General features: G+C 43.1%; 1 protein-coding gene across 6 annotated transcripts in view; it reads left to right on the forward strand.

The window, feature by feature from the left end:
• The window catches only part of MRTFA (myocardin related transcription factor A), a 342,546-nt gene that overhangs the window by 229,533 nt on the left and 92,254 nt on the right, over positions 1-20,759 (forward strand). For all 6 annotated transcript variants that reach the window (XR_003942109.1, XM_030202867.1, XM_030202876.1 and 3 more), the window contains 2 exons: positions 10,669-10,744; positions 13,898-14,059. Coding sequence is in view for 5 of the 6 variants with exons in the window: in XM_030202867.1 (XP_030058727.1) it covers positions 10,669-10,744; positions 13,898-14,059 (238 nt within the window). In the remaining variant the exon portion in view is untranslated. The remainder of the gene's footprint in view (positions 1-10,668; positions 10,745-13,897; positions 14,060-20,759) is intronic.

Below are 20,759 nucleotides of genomic sequence, written 5' to 3' on the forward strand. Positions count from 1 at the left end.
GAAGCACTACCATAAATTGAATGCAGTCTCACATGGTAAATTGATGGAATACACAAACACAGTTTAGGATTTGGCTGGAGAACACAAGATGGAGTATATGGTATGAAAGCAAAATATAGATATAGTGGAGAATTCTATACATGGCGCTCAAAAATCAGCGCCAGAAAAATTAGTGCTAAGCACTGTTCTATAAAGGACACTCCTGGATGAGCATTCTTTATAGAATAGCACTTAGAGATGATTTCCATTCCTCAAGTTGAATGCTGGAATTTACGCCAGCTGAAACCTGGTGTAAATGCCGGTGTCCAACTCATTCAATCCATATGTAATCCCTAACACATATATTTTGTATCCCGTATTATATCATTCCAAGTAGTGATATCTTATACATGTTAATCCAACATTTAATTTGTTATTTTTTACATGTTTTAATATATTTATCTTTTCGGGGGTCTTCAGATATCAAATTCATTTCCACCATATAGAGGATTTTTCCCCCAAATTTCTTAATGGTGTGTTTCAATTCTTCATTGACCAACCCGATTTTTATGATTTTATTCTTATAAATATTATCTTATACTATCTAGTACTTAATATTACTTAGCTTCAGTTTCAGTTAATAGACAATGAAGCAGCAAATTTTCTTTCCATTCAAACCTCCGCCGACTTGGCCAGGTTTCGTTTGTACTTCGTCAGGGAAGAGGTTTGCATTGTATATTCACTTCCGTGTCCCAAAGAAAATGGCAGCCATTTTCTTTGGGACACGGAAGTGAATATACAATGCAAACCTCTTCCCTGACGAAGTACAAACGAAACCTGGCCAAGTCGGCGGAGGTTTGAATGGAAAGAAAATTTGCTGCTTCATTGTCTATTAACTGAAACTGAAGCTAAGTAATATTAAGTACTAGATAGTATAAGATAATATTTATAAGAATAAAATCATAAAAATCGGGTTGGTCAATGAAGAATTGAAACACACCATTAAGAAATTTGGGGGAAAAATCCTCTATATGGTGGAAATGAATTTGATATCTGAAGACCCCCGAAAAGATAAATATATTAAAACATGTAAAAAATAACAAATTAAATGTTGGATTAACATGTATAAGATATCACTACTTGGAATGATATAATACGGGATACAAAATATATGTGTTAGGGATTACATATGGATTGATTGAGAGGATTCCCCACACTATTAATTGGGTCTAATTAATAAGATTATTCAGGTGTCCAACTCATGGCATTTTGGTGCATAAATTACCCTATTCTATTACACTGCATGCAACTTTTTAGAATTCCCCTGACCCGCACATGTCGCTACCCTGTCCATGCCCCCTTTTGAGTTGCGGGTTATGAGATTTTAGATGTTCAGTGTTATAGAATAGCATGCAGGCAGATGCAGGAACAAATCCAAATTAGTGCCAATTAATTCACAGTTAGTGCTTCTTTAATTTAGATGCATGCACATCTTGGATCTGCACCAACATTTTGGTACTATGGGATTTGTAGTATGGAATGTTGCCACGATTTGGGTTTCTGCCAGGTGCTTGTGACCTGGCTTGGCCACTGTTTGGGAAACAGGATACTGGGCTAGATGGACCATTGGTCTGACCCAATATGGCTACTCTTATGTTCTTAATCTGGGGAATAATGGAAAACCGGTACAGAGTGCTTTATAGGCAAGGACTAATAACTTAAATTGAACACCCTAAATGATAGGGAGTCAGTGACACTGAAAAAGAAACATGATTGAATTTGCGAGTGTGGCATAGTATTCTGATAGCCGTGTTTTCTGAACTGACTGTAAATCTCTTGTTGAGCTTGTGAAATACCTGCATAGATGTTACAGTAGTCTAGTTGAGATGCAACTAGATGATTTGTGATGTCCATTATCAGAGTGAGCTCATATTGGATGTTATATCAAGATACCTTGAACTGAGAGCAGTGTTCCCTGGAGCACTGCACTACTCCCAGCATTCAGATACTTTTGATGTAATCTGCCACCGGGGCACTGTGAAAACAGCATAAATCAGCTTTTTGACACAGGCAACAATCCAAACCCCAGACACAGGCATTGTGCAGAAACACATCTGTGTCGGGTTAGCCATTTACTAAAAGCCTCATATTTTGCACCTGAGGTTCATGTTTGGCCACCTCCACTCTGTGGTTTCTTTCGTATGTTCTGTGAAATTTTTGTTCATTGTTTTGGTTTTGAGATATCAGATAGCTCCATCCAACTCTAAATTGACACAGAGCAGAAAAACATTTTACAACGGGTTAAATCTAGTTAAAAAGAGTTGATTGTCCAAAACAACCCCTAAATATCTAAACAAATCCACCAATGCCACTGGCAAGCCAGAAAGGATTGGTATGAGGTAAGCCAAGCATCCACTAATTTACTGGGGTTGAAATAAGTTTATTCCTACAAAGCAGGTCAGTGATAGTAGCAAGACACAACTGCAGTTGGGAAAGAGAGACTCCCAGGCCCCAACCTCTGAGACTGGTGAAAAATACACTAACAATACATGAATCGTTGGAACAACATTAAGACATAAAAGAAAATTTTCAGAGTAGGGCAAAATATTGGCAGGGAGTTAATCTACTGGGGCTGTATTCAGGTAAATGAAAGCTACACCTCCATCTCTCTTGAACTGTGTGGGGAGTAGAAAACGCTGCATAGCTAAGATGAAAACTCTGCAAACGAATAGCATCCTCACCCTCACGGAGCCAAATCTCCGTGAGACAAAACAAAAGAGACGTTTTAGAATCAAAAAGTTCACGAATCGCTTCTTAGAGCACAAAGAATGACAATTCAGTATGGAAATCTGCAAATTCTGAGAAGTGGAAACAGAGGGAGAATCAACAGCTAGGCAAAACTGTAATAAAGCTGTACATACTATGAATAAGATTCTGCATTTGAGATAAAGCTGGCCTTGGAGACTTCTGTGGTGGGCCCAATGGACAGGAACGATAGACATGATGATAAAAATTAATAACCAAGTAATATCTGACCCACAAAACCAAGACAAGCATCCAAGAAGGAAGTAGGTCCAAGCAGCACATCCTACTCCTCATGTGTGCTCCTTTGGCATGCGCCTGCCATAACTATTTTGCTTGAAAATGTTGCTTTATGATATCACCTCTATCACTTCTGGTGGGAACAAGAAAATGGTCCCTGGCAAGATATGGGGAGCACACACACAGCGCAATAGAGCAGCCACACCTGTAAAATATAATAGCACAGGTGACATACAATAGAGAAGTAGTAATTCAAGTAAAAATAGCAAGTCAGCTAGTAGAGCCACTAGAGGTCACTGCCATCCAAGCAAAGCAGAAACTAAGGATTTTGTACATCAGGATATCAAAGCACTTTATTGTCTTGTCAGACACAATCAGCCCACTTTAATTTGTCTCTGTATAAAATGGAATATTCACAGGATCTGTGGTATTGTCAGACACAATCAGCCCACTTTAATTCGTCTCTGTATAAAATGGAATATCCACAGGATCTGTGGTATTGTCAGACAATACCACAGATCCTGTGGATATTCTGTTTTGATGGCATCCTCTGGTTTGTAGTTTGATTTCTATAGACAGAAACTGAATGTGTAGTAACAACAGAAGTGAGCTGAACTACATCGAAACATCGAGCATGTATGAGCTGGGAATCACAGCAGTGTCACACACCCTGAAAGCTTAATTTCTTGATAGAAGGGGTTCTCAGCTCAGTCCTCGGTACCCACCTATCCAGACAGGTTTTCAGGATACCCACAATGAATATGCATGAGATTAGATTTGCATAGAATGAAGATGTAAATTTATCTCATGCATATTCATTGTTGGTATCCGCATCAGACAAGCATGTCTGTTCTTGTGTTCAGTCTACAACTTGAGGAAAAGTTTGCTCTCTCTCCTTTTACTTTGCACCATAAGCCATTGCTAGACTCTAAATCTTTATAACATTTCTGCACTGCAGCCTGCAAGTTTGAGTGATCTATTGATTGTAATCCAACACAATCAGACCATTTAAGAGCAACAGCTTGAAAATGGTGTGGTGCATTCCTGAAGAAAGATCCTATCTATTAACTGGTGCAGGATATGATGCAGTAATGAAATGTGGGACACTGTCATGACTCATCCAATGCACTTCAGCCTGTTGTAATAGCATGTGACCATGTTAGTACACAGTAATAATGTACTGTATGGGTTGCAGTTATTTGGTTTATCTGACTTAATATACTGCGCTTACACATCAGATCAGTTTATAACAACAATGCAATAAATTATAAAATTAGGAAAAGATTGCCATTAATCAAAATAGGAAAGGAATAGAAAGGATTAAGGAAAGAGTAGGTAGTAAATACCCATCTATGCTGCATCAGTGGTTACTGGAAATAAAAGGCCTGTTGGAAAAGATACATTTTTAAAACCACATTAAGTTTGGAAAAGGATGTTTCCACATGTAAGGCAAATGGAAGGGTATTCCATAGTAGGAGAGCAGCACAGAAAAAAGCACAATGGTGGGTAGATTCTGGATGAACAAACTGAGGAGAAAGTATATGCATTAATGCAGTAGTGCATATGATTTTATATTTATCTCATACCTTTCAGTAGGAGCTCAAGATGAGTTACATTCAGGTACAGTGAATATTTCCCTAATTCCAGAGGGCTCAAAATCTAAGTTTGTACCCAAGGCCATGGAAGGTTATGTGAATGATTCTCAGCCACTGCTGATGCACTCCAGTGTTATTGCAAACAAGTGACCCTAGGTCTGTGTCATCCCTCACTTGACCACTATTGCACCTTTCCAAGAGAGGAAAGATACTGAGGAGCTGCAAAACGAATGCACTTGTAGCTCAGTCTGAACTGTATACAGAAACAGGGAGCCAATGAAATGACTTGTGAAGAGGGGCTAATTGAAAGTTGCCGCAGTGATGAAAGAAAGATATGCAGCAGAATTTTGAACAGATTGAACGGGAAAGAGTTTAGTGGGAGACCTGTGAGAAGTGGTTGCAGTAGTTAAGTGGAAAGTGATGAAAGTGTGGCTAAGGGTTTTGGTAGTGTGTTATAGAGAAATTAGTGACAGGTTTTATCACTCTGTTAGATATATGCAGATAGGGGGCGAGAAGATCCTCCCCCACCCCAAAGTTATGAGTTGAGGAGACAGAATGATAGTGCGGATAACAGTGGAGAGGATCCACGAGAGTATACACTAAAAGTGCACATGCAGTGGGAGAGATGAAAAGAAAAACAAGACAGAACAGAACTCTGAAATCTGAGTAAGGAGTCGGTGGTGATCAGTAGTATCACAAACAGTGGATAGGTCAAGAAAAATAGGGCTTGAGTAAAGGCTCTTGGATCTGGCCAGGGACAAATCAGTAGAGACTTTGGCAAGGTCTGTTTCTGTAGAATGTAGAAGGCAAAAGCCAGAATGTAGTGGATCAAAATAGCATGAGATGAAAGACAATCAAGACAGCAATGGTGAACAGCATGTTCAAGTTGCTAGGATGTGAAACAGAGAAGGGAGGTGGGATGATAGTTGGAAGGGCAGGGTAGGATCCAGTGAATGTTTTTTGAGTGGTAGTGTAAGCACAGCGTTTTTTTTTTTTAAGCATCAGGAACAGTTGCAGTGAAAAGTGATAGGTTGAGGATATTGTAGATGGGAGGTAGAGCTGAGTATTGTTGTTTATTCAGAATTTACTAAGTTGCACAAATCAGACAGCAGGGCTAGGCAGTTTACAGTCTAAAACATAGTAGTAGAAAGGAACTACAAAGTATGATAGTAAAGATAATAATTGGAAACTCATCCGCACATTGAGTAGTAAACACAAGAGACAAACACAAAGAGAAAGCGCAAACAAACACTGATGTGAGACAACAGGACCAGATCTCAGTGTTAAACTCCAGTGAAGTAGGCTTATTGGGAAAGCTAAGCCTTTGTCTTGGCTTTAAAATGTTTGAGGTAGAAGATGGGTGGGAATGGTACCAGAGGAGCAGATAGTGACTTTAGAAGAGGAGAGAAGACATGCAGGTCCATCCTCTGTGATTGTAGAAAAGGAAGAAAAGGTAGCAGGGATTTGAAGGAAGGTTGTGAGAATAAAGTGGGAGAACAGGAGTTGGGGGTGAACTGGTGGAGAACTCCCCTTTTCAATCTTGTCACAGAAGTACTCAACTGTAGTCTGGGCAGGAAGTGAAAGGGGGTTAGAGGTGGAGGCACTTTGAAAATGGAGTTCAGGGTGGCAGAGGGCGCGCGAGGGTTGGAGGCAAGAGATTTTGTCAAATGGCATAGTACTCTTGGCAAATATAATAGCAGACTGGAAGGAGGTCAGCAAGAATTTGAAATGTATGACTTTAACCAAAGGCACTCTGCACAGCAAGCACAGGGATGTAGATAGCAGATTCTGAAGGTCAGCCAAGACGGAGATTTGGTATGCCTTACAGAATGGGGAGTGAAAGGAGAGAGAGTGCTTAAAGCAGAGGAGAATATAGTGTTATAAGAAGAGACTACCTCACTGATAGACTTGGATAACATAGATGAGAGCAGAGATGAAACAATGGTGGAAGGAGTGCAAGGGTCAATAGCCTGAAGATTCTTAAATGTGTTGGTGGTGATTGGATGAGACTCTGGGGGAGGGTGATTTAAGTGTGGAAGTTATCAGATGATGATTGGTGAGAGAGGGGAAGAACTATGTTGGAGACATTTGAGAGTGAGTAGTTGGAGAAGAAAACAAGATTGAGGCATTGGCCATACTGGTGAATAGGAGTAGTGTAGCATAGCTGGAGATTGAATGAGGAGGTTAAATCAAGAAGTTTAGAGGCACAAGTGCTAGAGGGATAATTAGCGTGACTTATAGTTCCCAAGAATGAGGGAAGAGGAAAATGGTTCAAGTAAAAAAGAAAGCTAGGAGTCAGTTGGTGAGAAAGGAAGAGGGGGGGGGGGGGGGGGACATATCAGGGAGTCAATAAAGGGCAGCTATCTGGAGAGGTAGTGGAAAGAATAGGTGGATGGAGTGGACTTCAGAGGAGGAGAAGTAGTGAGACTGAGGTAGATGAAGGGAGAGTAGTGGCCTAACACCACCACCACAGCCAACTGAATGAGAAGTATGGGAGAAAAAGTAACCTCCATGACACAAGGCAGCAACTGAAACAGCATATTCAGGGAAAAGCAAAGTCTCAACGCAAGAAAATAACAGTAGGAAAGAGGTGGTGAATATATGCAAGCTTGTTGGACACAGAGCAGACATTTCACAGGGCACATGAGAAAGGGAGAGCAGAAAGAGGAAGGAAAGGAATAGGAGTAAGTTTGGAAGGGCTGCAGTTTGATCTGCACAGGCGGGGTGAAGGTTGCCTCAGTGTCACGTCTGTGGCCGTGACCACCCTCAGACTTACCTTATTTCTGGGGATCAGCTTCTAAGCTGGCTTCTGCCTATCCTTTCTGGAGTAGTTTTCCTTCTGTGTGCTGGCTGCTTCCAGCGTGGCTCTAATTACTCCACTACTGCACCTGGGGGTGCTGCCTGAGTTAGCTCTACCTCTGTCTCCAGCCTGGCTCTGTTTGCTCCTCTGTGCTGCACCTAGGTATTCTAAGTCTCTCTATGTTCTGTGTGCGCTCTGCCTGCTCCTTGGTTTGTGCTTCTCTCACCCGCTGGTGGCCAGAGCCAGTGGCTGCCATAGTTTGTCTTGCTGTTCCTACCCATTCTAGACTTTAGCCCAGTCCGGTCCGGTTCTTCCAGGCTGCCGGACTTGTCTCTCTTGTTTGTGCCTGGTCAGCCTCCGTAGTTGCTTACTGATGGCTGCAGCTGCTCCTCAGGTGTTGAAGGGCTTTATTAATCACAGAGACTGCAGCCTTTGCCTTTGCATCATCTAAGGTCCCTGGTATGTTAGAGTGCTCTGTGCACTGCTACCTTGTCGAGTTCAGTGTGAGTTTCTAGCTTGTGACTAGTTAGCTTGGGCATAGCTTTCTTGTTAGCTTGTGTACAGCTTTACTAGTTTTCTTGTGTTTAGCTTTCTGGGTTTCCCGTGTGTGTTTTCCTTTGCTTCTGGAGCTTCAGCCCTAGTCCTGTCCGCTGCCAGTACTCCTTGCTACTGGAGCTCCAACCATAGTCTTTCTACTTGACCTGACCATTGCTTGTACCTGACTACTCACTGCCTGCTGCCTGAACCCCGATACTTGCTGCCTGCTGCCTGACCCGACTACTGCCTGAACCCGGATATTCTCTGCCTGTGGCCAGACCTGACTATGCCGGAACCCGGACATTCCCTGCCTGTCTGCCTTGCTTTCGCCTAGGTGCCTGGGGGCACTTCTGTATCCTGATTCCTGTTGTTCCTGCTTGTTAGTTCCAGTTCTGGTTTTCCTGTAAGCCCTGCCGGCTGCCCGAATCTGAGGGCTCAACCCTCGGGGAACGGTGGCTAAGCATAGGTGAAGCCTAGGTCCAGTGTGTTCCTGTCCAGCGGGTTCCGGTCCCGTGTGTTCCAGTGTGTACCCGTCCAGTGGGTTCCAGTCCAGTGCGCACCCGTCCGGTGCGTTCCAGTCCTGTGTATTCCAGTGCAGAGCTCCAGTCCGGGGTTCCAGTCCAGCCTTGCCTCGTCTCTGCTTTGAAGGTGACCTTGCCTGCCACTGCCGCTCCACGGTAGTGGTCCAAGGGCTCACAAACCCAGTGCTTCCAGGGAAGAAGCCTGACACTCGGAGGGCCAGGATTGGGATTGATGTCCCCAGTGGAGAGGAGGAGGAGATGAGTAGGGTAGGCATGATGATAGGGATGAAGATGTAATGTACTCAGAATGGAGATGGCCAATTAGAAGGAAGAAAACACTGAAGCTCGAGAGCCGAGAAGGTGGAAGACAAAATGGCTGGCAAGGTTATGAAAGTAGAAAATGGGCAGTGTGGTCTTGAGGTATGTAGTGGTTTGAGATAGAGAATAAGATTGGGAAGAGTTAGCATCAGGAAAAAAGTGTAGTGGAGCCATGGGAAATAGAAGGAAAAGGGAAAATACAAACCTGTGGAGATACATGAGTCCTGCTCTCTTACTTCACCAACTCTCCTGCACAAGAGGTGGAAGGGGGTTGAGGTTAGATCAGAGGGGATAGAGTACTCTGCTTAGGTGCTTTATCAAATCAGACTGCCAGGATTAGTATAATGAGAAGAAATGATGAATTTTGATTTCTTAGTGTTCTTATACTCTATAGAAATCAAGGGTGGGCAATTAGCATGTTAATGCGATTAACACGTTAATAGCATTTTAACGCCAGCTGATTTTTTAAATATGCAGACCTGCCCCCTTCCCCTGTGATTACCTCAACAGCTCAGGCTCCGCCTTTTCTCTTCTTCTTCGCTGCCTCAAAGTCCGTTTTCTTCCCCTTCCTGCACGGTGATCAGGCTCCTCAGATACTTGAACTGCGCTGCCGCTGTGCAGGAAGTCAGGGAAGTTGCACAGTTTCAAGTCCTGCGAGACTTCTCCAACTTTCTGCACAGCATAGCTCAAGTATCTGCAGAGCCTGATTGCATTGCAGGCGGGAAGAAAATGAACTTTGAGGCAGCGAGGAAGAAGAGAAAATGCGGAGCCCGAGCCCTGCCATTAAGGTAAACGCAGGAAGAGGGGGCCATGAGAGAATCTGGGTGAAGGCTAGGGAGGGGAGCAGAAGAGAAACTGGGTGAAGGCTGGGGAGGGGGCATGAGAGAAACTGGGTGAAGGCTGGGGATGGGGGCATGAGAGAATTTGTTTTTTTGTACTATTGTTTGCATATTAACTATTGTACGCCACATTGAGCCTGCCCTTGGGTGGGAATACTGTGGGTTATAAATGTTATAAATAAATAAATTTGGGTCAAGGCTGATGAAAGGGGCATGAGAGAAACTAAGTGATTGCTGTGGAGGGGGGAATGAGAGAATTTGTGTGAAGGCTGGGTAGGTGGGTATGAGAATCTGGGTGAAGGCTGGAGAGGAGGGCATGAGAAAAAGAAACAGTGAGAGAGATGTTTGTGCTCAATAGGAGAGAAGCCAGTAGGAAAGGGTAAGAGAAATGCCCAAAATGCATGCAATCAAAAAAATTGTGCAATTAATCGTGATTAAAATTGTTGGTCATTGCCCACCCCTAATAGAAATGTATAGTAGTAGTAGTATTTTTTTTTGTGGCTTTTAATGTACGTGTGAAGGGGTTAGAGCCTTGGCAAGGGGCACAGTAATTACTGAAATATGTTCAGGGTGTTAGTGGAGCTCAGTGGGAGAGGCCACTCCTCTTGCATCAATTCCCATATTGTTGCTGCACTGCGGAGCAAGTGGAAGTTTAAAAAGCCAGAAAAAATGGTCCAGTTAATTTTAAAACTTTGATTTACCACTTAAGGTTAATGAAAGCTGCTGTTCCTATTCTGAGAGGGTGCTAATGAATCTCCAATTTTGACTACTCCTGCTCAGCCTCTGTAGCCACACCATAATTAAATGCCAAAGCCCCAGCCATTTTACTCCCTGAGAGGTGGTAAAATACTGTCCTGGCCAGCTTTACTATAAAACTTGACTGACCCAAACACGGTTGAAGTGGTGAAATACTGGCCAAGCAGTGTAGACCTGGTCTTCCTTGTAATATTCAGCCACTTTTTAGCTGCAGATGTCAGTGTGTGGTTACGGCATGGTTTCTTCTTTATATATGGTCTGACACTTTATTTTCTTTGCAGACGGAGGACTACCTAAAACGGAAAATTCGTTCCCGACCTGAACGCTCTGAGCTGGTCAGGATGCACATATTGGAAGGTACATTCAAGACTGCCTGGGTTATGCAGCCTCCTTGCCCCCCTCCCCCCACCCCTTTCTCATGGTGCCAGAACAATTGATGCTGTGCTTATGAATGGCACTGCAGAAGTGTTCAAGTTCCAATTGTATTTGATATACTGCTCATTAGCTAATTTTATAGGCGGTTTGCAAAGAATTTTAAAATATACATAAGGAGGAAAAAACAATAGAAAAATACAAAATAAAATATGTTTAAATGTGTACCGGAAAATAAATAAAAAATAATGACTGGAAAGAAGGAAGACTGTGTGGTCCTACCTCAATACTGTCTGTACTTAATCCTCGTGTTCTTCAACAGGTCTGTCACCTAAACAAAAACTAAATAAGTCATCAAGCAGGCACCTGATGGCAATCTCAGTAGAGCAGTGGTATTCATTTCCTGTTCTCGAGCGCCATACTATCTCCATCATATGCACCTCTATCTCATGCATGTTCATTAGGGCTAGCCAGAAAACCTGACCTGTATGTGACCCTCAAGGACAGTTGGTGAATACCACTGCAATAGAGAGACTGACTGAAGATGAAGCATGATCTCCAGTAATTCCTTGAGGTGATTGCATCAGCAGGGTTGTATGTATGTGAAGGAAACTTGCGTTGCTACTGCCCGTTCCCCCTCCTTCCAGAAACTGTCTCATCCGGTGACAATGCCGAGATCTCAAAGCCTCCATGTCTAAAGATCTGACATAATGTGCTATTTGATGATAGGCAAAAATGTTCATGTCATAATCGATACCTAAAGCTCCCAAACTTAACAGCGTCCCTTGTCCATTCAGAAGATGCTCTAGACGACTAATGCCCAAGTGCCCCCAAACTCGAAATATCTTACTAGCCATCCTAGGCTTAAAAAATAAATTTCCACAAATGGGTAACATATCCGACGTGTTGGTCTGCAAGCCCCAAATGCCCATCAAATCTCTCCAAAGAGTCCTCAAAGATGTCAACAGCAAGCTGTTCCACAGATGTTCCGGAATGTGGGCTCTAGGTCCCTGTACTAGAAAATAAAAATGACAAGGGGCAAAGAACTGGCCCTCTATTTGTCGAGGTGTGTAATCTTCTCGATCAAAAAACCAGTCTCCAAAGTGTCTGAAGAGACATGCTGTATTATAGCGTTTCAAGTCTGGTAGTCCCAGTCCCCCCTTCCTTCCAGTGGCCCATCAACAAAGGTAATGGTAATTTAGCCTTCTTCCCTCCCCAACAATATCGTCGAATCCGACGATATAACACTTTAAAATCAGGTTTGATCTATTTCTATACTTTTCCCAAATGGTCCTTTCCCCTAGCTGCCTAGCATACTGGAATGGGGTCTGTGAACCAGGAGTGTGTTTAGAACTACTGGTGGAAGAGTTTCCAAATTCTGTCCATCAGAGGGGCATCAGGAAGCATCCCTTACTATCTTAAGAGACTTAATTTTCTACTGATTGCCCTCCCCTCCTCATGTTCAAGGTAGGAACTGTCCACTGGCTTTTCTCTTATGCAAGGCAGCTGGGGATTGGATGGGGAATGCCAAGTATTCCAGGGGACCAACTGATCTAAAATTCCCAGCTAATGGGGTTGTAAAAAAAAAAAAAGGAATTGGTTTGTTTAAAGTTATTGTATGTCTGAAGTTGATAGAAAAGCCACAAACTGCAGAGTCACAGGGAGGAAAAGGAGAAATTACAGGAGAACAATAAGACAAATTAACATACATACTGTAGATCTCATATAACATAGATGTTGGGATCCAAGATATTTAACTGCATTATAAATTAATCCACATTTTAGCGGGTCTATGGTGTACTATGTAGTAACAAAAGAAAAAAACAAGTTCTAACCCTTAATCATATAAGCAGCCCCAAATTATATCAGACAGTGTTATTTGGGGTCTACAGTGTGTGTGTCTTATTTCAGAATCATGAATTGGATGACGAAATACAATCCTAACTCTGCTGATGTGCAGGTTCCTAACTTGCCTGTTAGCCAGTGTTTTGGGATTTTTAATTTAGGGAAATGTGTTCAGCTGGAATTGGCCATCATGATTCTATCTGGGATGGGGCAGATTTGCACTGCACAACTGCAGAGCACCGACATGCCCAAGATGAATGCCTGCAGTCCGTTTGTTAATGAAAATACATCAGGGCTGTTAGTGGACTGCTGGAAGCCTTAAAAGATTCCATCCAAAGTTGCAGGCACACTTTTACATCTTTTTATTTAGCGTAGGTTGAAAAGTGGCAGCGTATGTTCACTGAAATCATTTATACTGGATGTGCACGCAGAACTTGTAGCAAAATGTTCTGACTTTAAGAGGCCTTCATTTTTGTCCAGTTGTACCAGCAACTCTCAAGGTGCAGCTTTAATGAGCCCATACTTCTGAGTTGCTCTTAATCCTTCTGCTGGCCCTGTACATCAAAGTAAGAAAATCATTACAATTTCTCCGACATTTAATCAAATGAAAATGTGCCTTTATATAGAATTAAGTGAAATTGGTTTTTGGATGTTCTTAGGATGAACCTTGTATAAGGAATTGAGACCCTGATTTTACTGAAGCTTTTCTCTCATCCTGTCTCTATGGAAAAAATACTTAGTAAATAGGGCCCTGGGTGGCTAAAAAAGATGTGGAGGGGAGCCAAAAGATTGTGACCAAAATCATCGTCTATAACTGGATATCTCCTACAGATGGGCTCATGGAAATTCAATTCTGGTAAAATAACAAAGAATGTGCTAACATACAACCAGGGACTTCAGGTATCCCTCGCCCACGTCTCCCCTTACCCTGGATTTTAGGGGATTACCGGTAGATGTTTACAATCTGATGAATCTTGACTTGTAGAAGGATCACAGTTCATGATCAGAATCTTTGGATCTGTGTTAATGTAGGCTTGTAGATGTTTTTAAATTGTTGAAAGGTGAATAGTGATCTTGGAATCTAGTCTGGTCTTTAGGATAGGAGCAAAGGTGGGAGCATGATCGGCTTGCATATTCTTGTTCTGTGGATATTTTTGCTTTTCTCTGAATCATTGTAAATGATCTTCCAAATCCTAGGGACTTGAGAGGATTGTCTTGGGTTTGGCTTGATTACTATAGGCCTGTGTTGGGAACTTATCTCCTTGTCTGTCATCAAATTTTTTTTTTGAGCAGAGACATCTGCAGAACCGTCCCTGCAAGCCAAACAGCTGAAGCTGAAGCGGGCCCGGCTGGCAGATGATCTAAATGAGAAGATTGCACAGAGACCTGGCCCCATGGAGTTGGTGGAGAAGAATATACTCCCTGTAGAGAGCAGTCTGAAGGAGGCCATCATTGGTAAGTAAAAGGGAGTGCAGGAAATAGAGAGGAGGTCCCAAGCTGTCACTGCTGGAATCTGTGCAAAACCAGGATTATTTGATGGTGCACAGACTGGATTGGGAATTGCTAAGGTTATTCTTTCCATGGATATGGGTAGAGTGTTTTCCTGCTCTGAATGTCCAAGGCAAGAGTCTCCACCCCCCCCCCCCCCAAGCCTTAAAGCATATGTGTATTTATTTTATTTTTTATTTATAACAAGGTCTTTATTGATTGACACAAATTACAAGCCAGTACAATGTATTTGCTTAAACAGAAATACAATGCAGTTTCAATGCTAAGAAAACCTCTAATTTGTATAATTATGTGTAATCTGAAACAGAAATAAAAGGGGGAGAAAGGAACCCCAGAGCTCTAGGAAAGTAATCCCATAAAAAAAGAACCCTAACCCAGGTCTCACTCGCCCACAAAGCTCAGATTACGTACAGACCCCAAAATGTTTTCCCAAGTTCTAAAAGATTTTTGCCTTATAGAGTTAGTTTTTCCAATTTATATACAATGTAAAGTCGAGATTTCCACATAGAGGTGGGAATCTGGTGCCTTCCAAGCAGCCGCTAATGTGAGCTTAGCCACATTTAGCAAGTGGCATACCAACAAGGTCTGATATTTCCTAAATCTCAGGATCGCTCTATTCAATAAGAAAATTCCCATGTCTCTAGTAACCCTCAGTCCAGCTGTCCACAAAATTTGAAAGCTGATGGTTTTCCAAAAGGCAACCACGCCCATGGCCCCGTGGTCTCTTTAAGACTTTTGTAACATTGCAAACTGAGCATGTCCATGCAGTCAGTTGGTCCTGCTAGAGAAGCCAGGTGGAAGTCTGTTTGTTCTGTTCTGTGCAATGCTTAAAGTTATTATCTGTTTGTAATTAAGGGACTCCTGAGGCAAGCCTTCATGACCGAAACACGATTCGTGTTCCGGTATGGGTTTCCCTATCTCTGGAGGGCTTACAGTATAATGGTTATATTTAATAAAGTATGCGCATGTTAGTGCTATTAATGTACGTTGTTATTAAATAGATCTCTTTGCATAAAATGGGACCTGTGGTAAATAAAGCACTTTAATACATGTTAGCAAAATCTAGCTCTTAAGTTTGTACCTGAGGGAGTGGAGGGTTAAGTGACTTGCCCAAGATCACAAGGGATATCAGTGGGGTTTGAAGGCTGGTTTGTCTGCCCACTGATCTATCCACTAGGCCACTCCTCCACCCCTGTGAAATCCTTGCCCCTCTAACCCTCCTAATCCAGTCCCTCAGCTTCACCTTCTTCATTCACGCTGATGATACCCAGCTTCTCTTCCCCCTTGACTCTAATTCCCCCATCAACTTTAGTGTGTTATCCTCTAAGTTAGGTCAGGTTGCTGATTGGCTTCTGGGCAATGACATGGCAAAGCTGAGGTTCTGATTTTTTTTCTTCTAGACAACCCCTTCCGCTCTACCTCTAGTTTCCATCAAGGGCATTCCTGTCCCATAAAAGACAGCCATCAAGATCCTGGATGTCACTCTTTAGCAAGAGCTCACCTTTTATTCTCACATTTCCCAGTTGGTATCCTCCACTCCGAGTAAGATTATATCACTTTATCTGTTACTTGAGCTGCCATCTGTGTACCTTCATTCCGGCCTTGGTCACTTCTAATTATTGTAACTCACTTTTCCTTAGTCTTCCTAACTCCCTTGTCCACAAAATTCAATTGGTTCAAAACACAGTCATCAAGATTTTCTATGGTCTGAAAAAATTTGACCATGTTACACCTCTCTTTTTGACTGAACATTTGCTCCCCATATCCTACAGAATTCCCTATAAGGTTCTAATGCTGACCCACTAGATTCAACCCTCAGGGCTCCTGCTCTTTTTAGCCAACTTGCTCGTCCTTAACAATCCTCTGAGAACTCCAGCCAACATTTAGAGGTCATTCCTTCCTATCATAGAGTCCACTGTGAGGGCATTTGCTAGTCTTGCTTTAGTGTCTCGGCCCCTGCCCTATGGAATAGTCTCCTGCTTTCCCTCAGGTTGGAATCCTCCTTTTCTAACTTTAGGTCTCTTCTCGAGGGCTTTCTACTTTACTGTTGTCTTTCCATCTATTCCAGATTAGTAATATTTTTCATTCTCCTCAGGGCCTGTGGGGGACAGTGATCAGGCATTTTACCTGCCCAGATGTCTTTCCCTTCCCTACTTTTCCCCCTGTGTGATATTGTATCCTTCCCCCCTCATCCGTTCCTCTCATTCCTAGTCCTAGTGGTGTCTTGCTTTCTTTGTTCCTCTCTTCCCTATTTTGTTTTGCCTTTTTTTTTAATTATGTAAACTGCCTTAGTTTCTATTTTAGATATGGGCAGTATATCAAATGAAATTGAACCTTGAACCTTTATTTTATCTGTTTGCATATTGCTTTAAATCTAGCTTATCAGGGATGGAGAAAGTGACATCACCTAGAATGTGACTGCTTAGCCAACGAGCTCCTCTGAACCCCGCTACAATTTGGTATAAATAACACTGTTAGAAATGGTAAGTTTGAAAGTTCTGGGCCCAATAACCTTTTTGGGAACTCTGGGACCATGGTAAGGAAGAAAATGAAGCTGGTGGAGCAGGCAAGCTCCAAGTTGGCATCGGTGTACAAGGAATGCAGTACTGAGCAGCTGACGCATGTGAACGAGGTGCAACCTGTGAATAGTGAAGAACTACAAGGCTGGCTGGAAGACCTAAAATCAACAATTATGAATGTTAAACAAAAACTGCATGCTGATGTCAAATGTCTACGCAAATCCATGGAAGAGATGGGGCAATGTCTAAATGATGATTTTGAGGAGAGAGTTATAGAACATGACTTGAACATTGTAAATTTGCAAAAAAAGATGCACAAATCTACAGACTAAACAAGAGGAGCGCCTCCTGAAGCTAGAAGATGGTGAAAACAGAACACAACTTAACAATCTAAGATCTTGGGGGGGGGGGGGGGGGGGGGGGGGGGATTCAGAAGCACAAAGAGAGCAGAATACTGCAGGCCTGATGTAAAGCATTTGTCACAGCAATCGGCTGAGCTCCTAGAGGTTGACTTTGAATGGATGCATCGGGTGCTGGGACCCAAACCGATGGATCACCCAAGAGATATTGCATGCTGTCTCAGGTTCCCAGTCAAGGATTGTGTCCTGCAAGCACCCAAGAAAATGGGACATATCATGTGGGAAGGTGCTAAAGTAGAACTTTTTGCTAACATTTCAGTGATTATGGTCCACAAGTGGAGGGAATTTAGAGACATAACTTGCTGCTGATCATCTTACAGTATTTGTACTATCCCTTTGGATTATCATTTACACTTCCGAACTAGATGCATAAAGTAACTATGCCCATGGAAGCACAGCTTCTGCTGAGATAAGCCATGCTGCTGAAAGCAATGGAGATGATGGAATAGAGAGAGAGTGCCCTGCCACTCTCCGCTCCACCTGGCCAGCAATAGTGGTGAGGAAACCAGAAGAGTTGCAGACTACAGCGTAACTCTGATACCTTGCAAGGGAGCCCTGATCATCTGGATTAAGGGGTCCCGTCGCAAATAAGAGTTTATATCTCATAAGATTGTTGTTACTATATGCCTCTTTTTGCTCATGGGGTCTGGATGGTGCATCTGTTTGGTTTATAGGTCAGAATTCTGAAATGTACGTTAGAATTTGAATGCTGTTGCACCCATGGATGGTTTGGGAAATCTGTGTTTTGGTTTACAAGTAAGGGGACTCAGGTTACTGGTGCTGTTCAATAGATGGAATGAGGTGGGGAGGGACCAGGAGGGGAACACTTTCTTCTGTGGCCCATAGAGGTGGGGCCAAATGCATAGTGACTGGGGGAAAGGGGTTGGGAGATGAGAGTAAGTGGAGTAGGGGAAAGGTGTGGGAAGAAGGGGTAGGGGATGGAGGAATATCGGGGAATGACGACATGGGTTTGGAAGATAAAGATTATACCTTTTATTCTGGGGTCCATAATAACTACTCCAGAATAGAGTTCTGGTTGGTGGGCAAGAATATAATATTTCAGGTGCAGGATGCTGATATTGAACCTCAGATCTGGTCAGATCATGCTCCAGTAAAGCTATCGTTGCTATTCAGGGAGAAGAGAACCCTCATGGACACTGCTGTTGGAGACTTAACGTCAGCATACTCACAGATACAAAAAATATGACACAATTGGAGAGAGATTTGCAGAAATAAATTCAGTTAAATGATTTAGAGGAGATTACCACGCCCCCCCCCCCTTTAAAAAATTCTTCTGGGAGGGGTTGAAGGCAGTAATGCATGGGAAAATCATATCAGTAGCTTTTAGACAAAAAGAGAAGGCACAGAAACAGGACGCATTGAGATGACAGCCTCATCAGTTGGAGAAGCAGCAGCATAAAAAGGGCATGAGACCTCATGCTTTAATATTGAGGATGGACAAGCTCCACAGTGAATTACAGGAATTTGAGCTAGAGGAAATTAATGAGAGATATTGTACCAAGAGTATTTTGAGAAGGTGAACCAGATGGGAAAATTGCTGGCCCATAAATAGAAAAAGTACATGACCAGGAATCATATTGTAATGGTAGAGGACCTCAGTGAGCAGGAATGTAAGGATAATAAACAAATTTCAAATGTTTTTATCCAGTTTTATAAAAACCTCTATTCGTTGGAGACCCCAGTGGCTATGGAAACTATAGATGAGTATTTTAATGTAGTGGACCTACCATGTTTAACACCTGGGGAAGCAGATCAATCTTCATATCCAATAACGGAGGAGGAGAGACTGTGGTATATTAAATCTTTGCCCCATGGCAAGTTCCTGGGCCTAGATGGATGTACTAATACCAGTACAATACAGGGCAAATTAGATTTGAAACTTAGACTTAAAACTCTGTTTGACCTTCAAGGCCCTTAAAAGTCTGTTTGACCATCAAGGCCCATAAAGAAAATGGCTGAGAGTACCTGAAGAATAGGATCTCCCTCTACACACCTCCAAGGTCACTAAGGTTCTCCCAAGGAGTATCCCTAACCACGCTCTCTCTAAAGGACATCACACGATGTGATACCCACAAGCGAGCCTTCTCCAGAGTAGCCTCCACACTCTGGAATGCACTCCCTAAAAGGGTTTGCTTAACACAAGACTATCTCTACTTCAAGAAGCTTGGCTCTTTAACCAGGCCTTTAATGGAAGAAGTAACTAACTTTCTGCACACACGCACATACTACAGCAGAATATGTTTATCCACTCCTACCCTATCTAAGATAACCTTCAAGCACTTTTTTTTTACCTCATTTGCCATATTCTTTACATTAGTACCTTATTTTCTTACTCCTGTTACTCTATCTTATCCATGTGTTCTGTCATTGCTTACACCAGCGTTTCCAAAATTGTGCGCCGCAGTGACCTCTCTGGGGTGCCACGGCAAATCCCGAGCTCCTTCCTACTACTACTACTTCTACTACTATTTAGCATTTCTATAGCGCTACAAGGCGTATGCAGCGCTACACAAACATAGAAGAAAGACAGTCCCTGCTCAAAGAGCTTACAATCTAATAGACAAAAAATAAAGTAAGCAAATCAAATCAATTAATGTGTACAGGAAGGAGGAGGAGGGTAGGTGGAGGCGAGTGATTACGAGTCAAAAGCAATGTTAAAGAGGTGGGCTTTCGAGGCTTCCGGTGACGTCACGGACCTGAATGGACGCCTGAGCCCATAGCTCCGCGCTCCCCTGCGATAAAACTGCAAATAGCGCGGACACCCGAACCCAGCTTTACACCAGAATAGCCACTTTGAAAAGCACAGATTCCGGACATAACATGAGCAAAGCTGCAGCGACTCAGTCGCGCGACGGCGAGAGATGCTCAGCGCGAAAACAGGCCAAGAGTCGAGTGCGCCACGTGTCCTCGGCTCCGGGGCCTTCATCGGGATCAGAATCTGCTTCCTCGCAAGCCGAACCGCGGAGACCCACCCCTAAAACAGGCTTTACCAAAGAGATGGCTAAGTACCTGGAGGAGATCCGAGCGGAGATCAAGGCATCTAAGGTAGAAATTCTCGAACATGTTGATGCCATTAGCCTTGATCTCCGTGAGCTGGGGGGCAGGGTAGAGGCCTTGGAGGAGCGTGCAGACGAGCAGGTCGAGAGAGCAGAGGCTATGGATGCTCGCTTTCTGCAACTGACAGAGCAGTCGGAGGAGTTACAATACAAAATAGACGATCTCGAGAACCGAGGTAGGAGACAAAACCTCCGGTTTCGGGGGGTTCCTGAAACGGGCAATATGGAAGACATACCCACGATAGCACGCTTGCTGTGTGAGAAGATCTTGGGGGAACAACTTGATCCAGAGGAGGTTTTGTTCGAGCGTGCACATAGATCGCTTGGGAAGCCAGCAGACAACAAACCTAGAGATATAATTGTGAAGTTTACATCATATGCGCTTAAAGAGAAAGTATGGTTAAAAGCGCGCCAAAATCCGCCATTGGAGTACAATGAGGCGAAGGTGTCGGTTTACCAAGATTTGTCACTGTTCACCCTAGCACAGCGGCGAGATATGAGACCTGTGCTGGCAATCCTGCAAAAAGAAAAGATTTCATACAGATGGGTATTTCCCTTTGCTTTGAGTTTTGTGTTCAGCGGAAAACAGCGCCGATATCGAAAACTCGCAGAGGCGTGGAAGTTCCTGCAT

The sequence above is a fragment of the Microcaecilia unicolor genome, chromosome 1, assembly GCF_901765095.1.
Source record: "Microcaecilia unicolor chromosome 1, aMicUni1.1, whole genome shotgun sequence".
In the NCBI taxonomy this organism is placed as follows: Eukaryota; Metazoa; Chordata; class Amphibia; order Gymnophiona; family Siphonopidae; genus Microcaecilia; species Microcaecilia unicolor.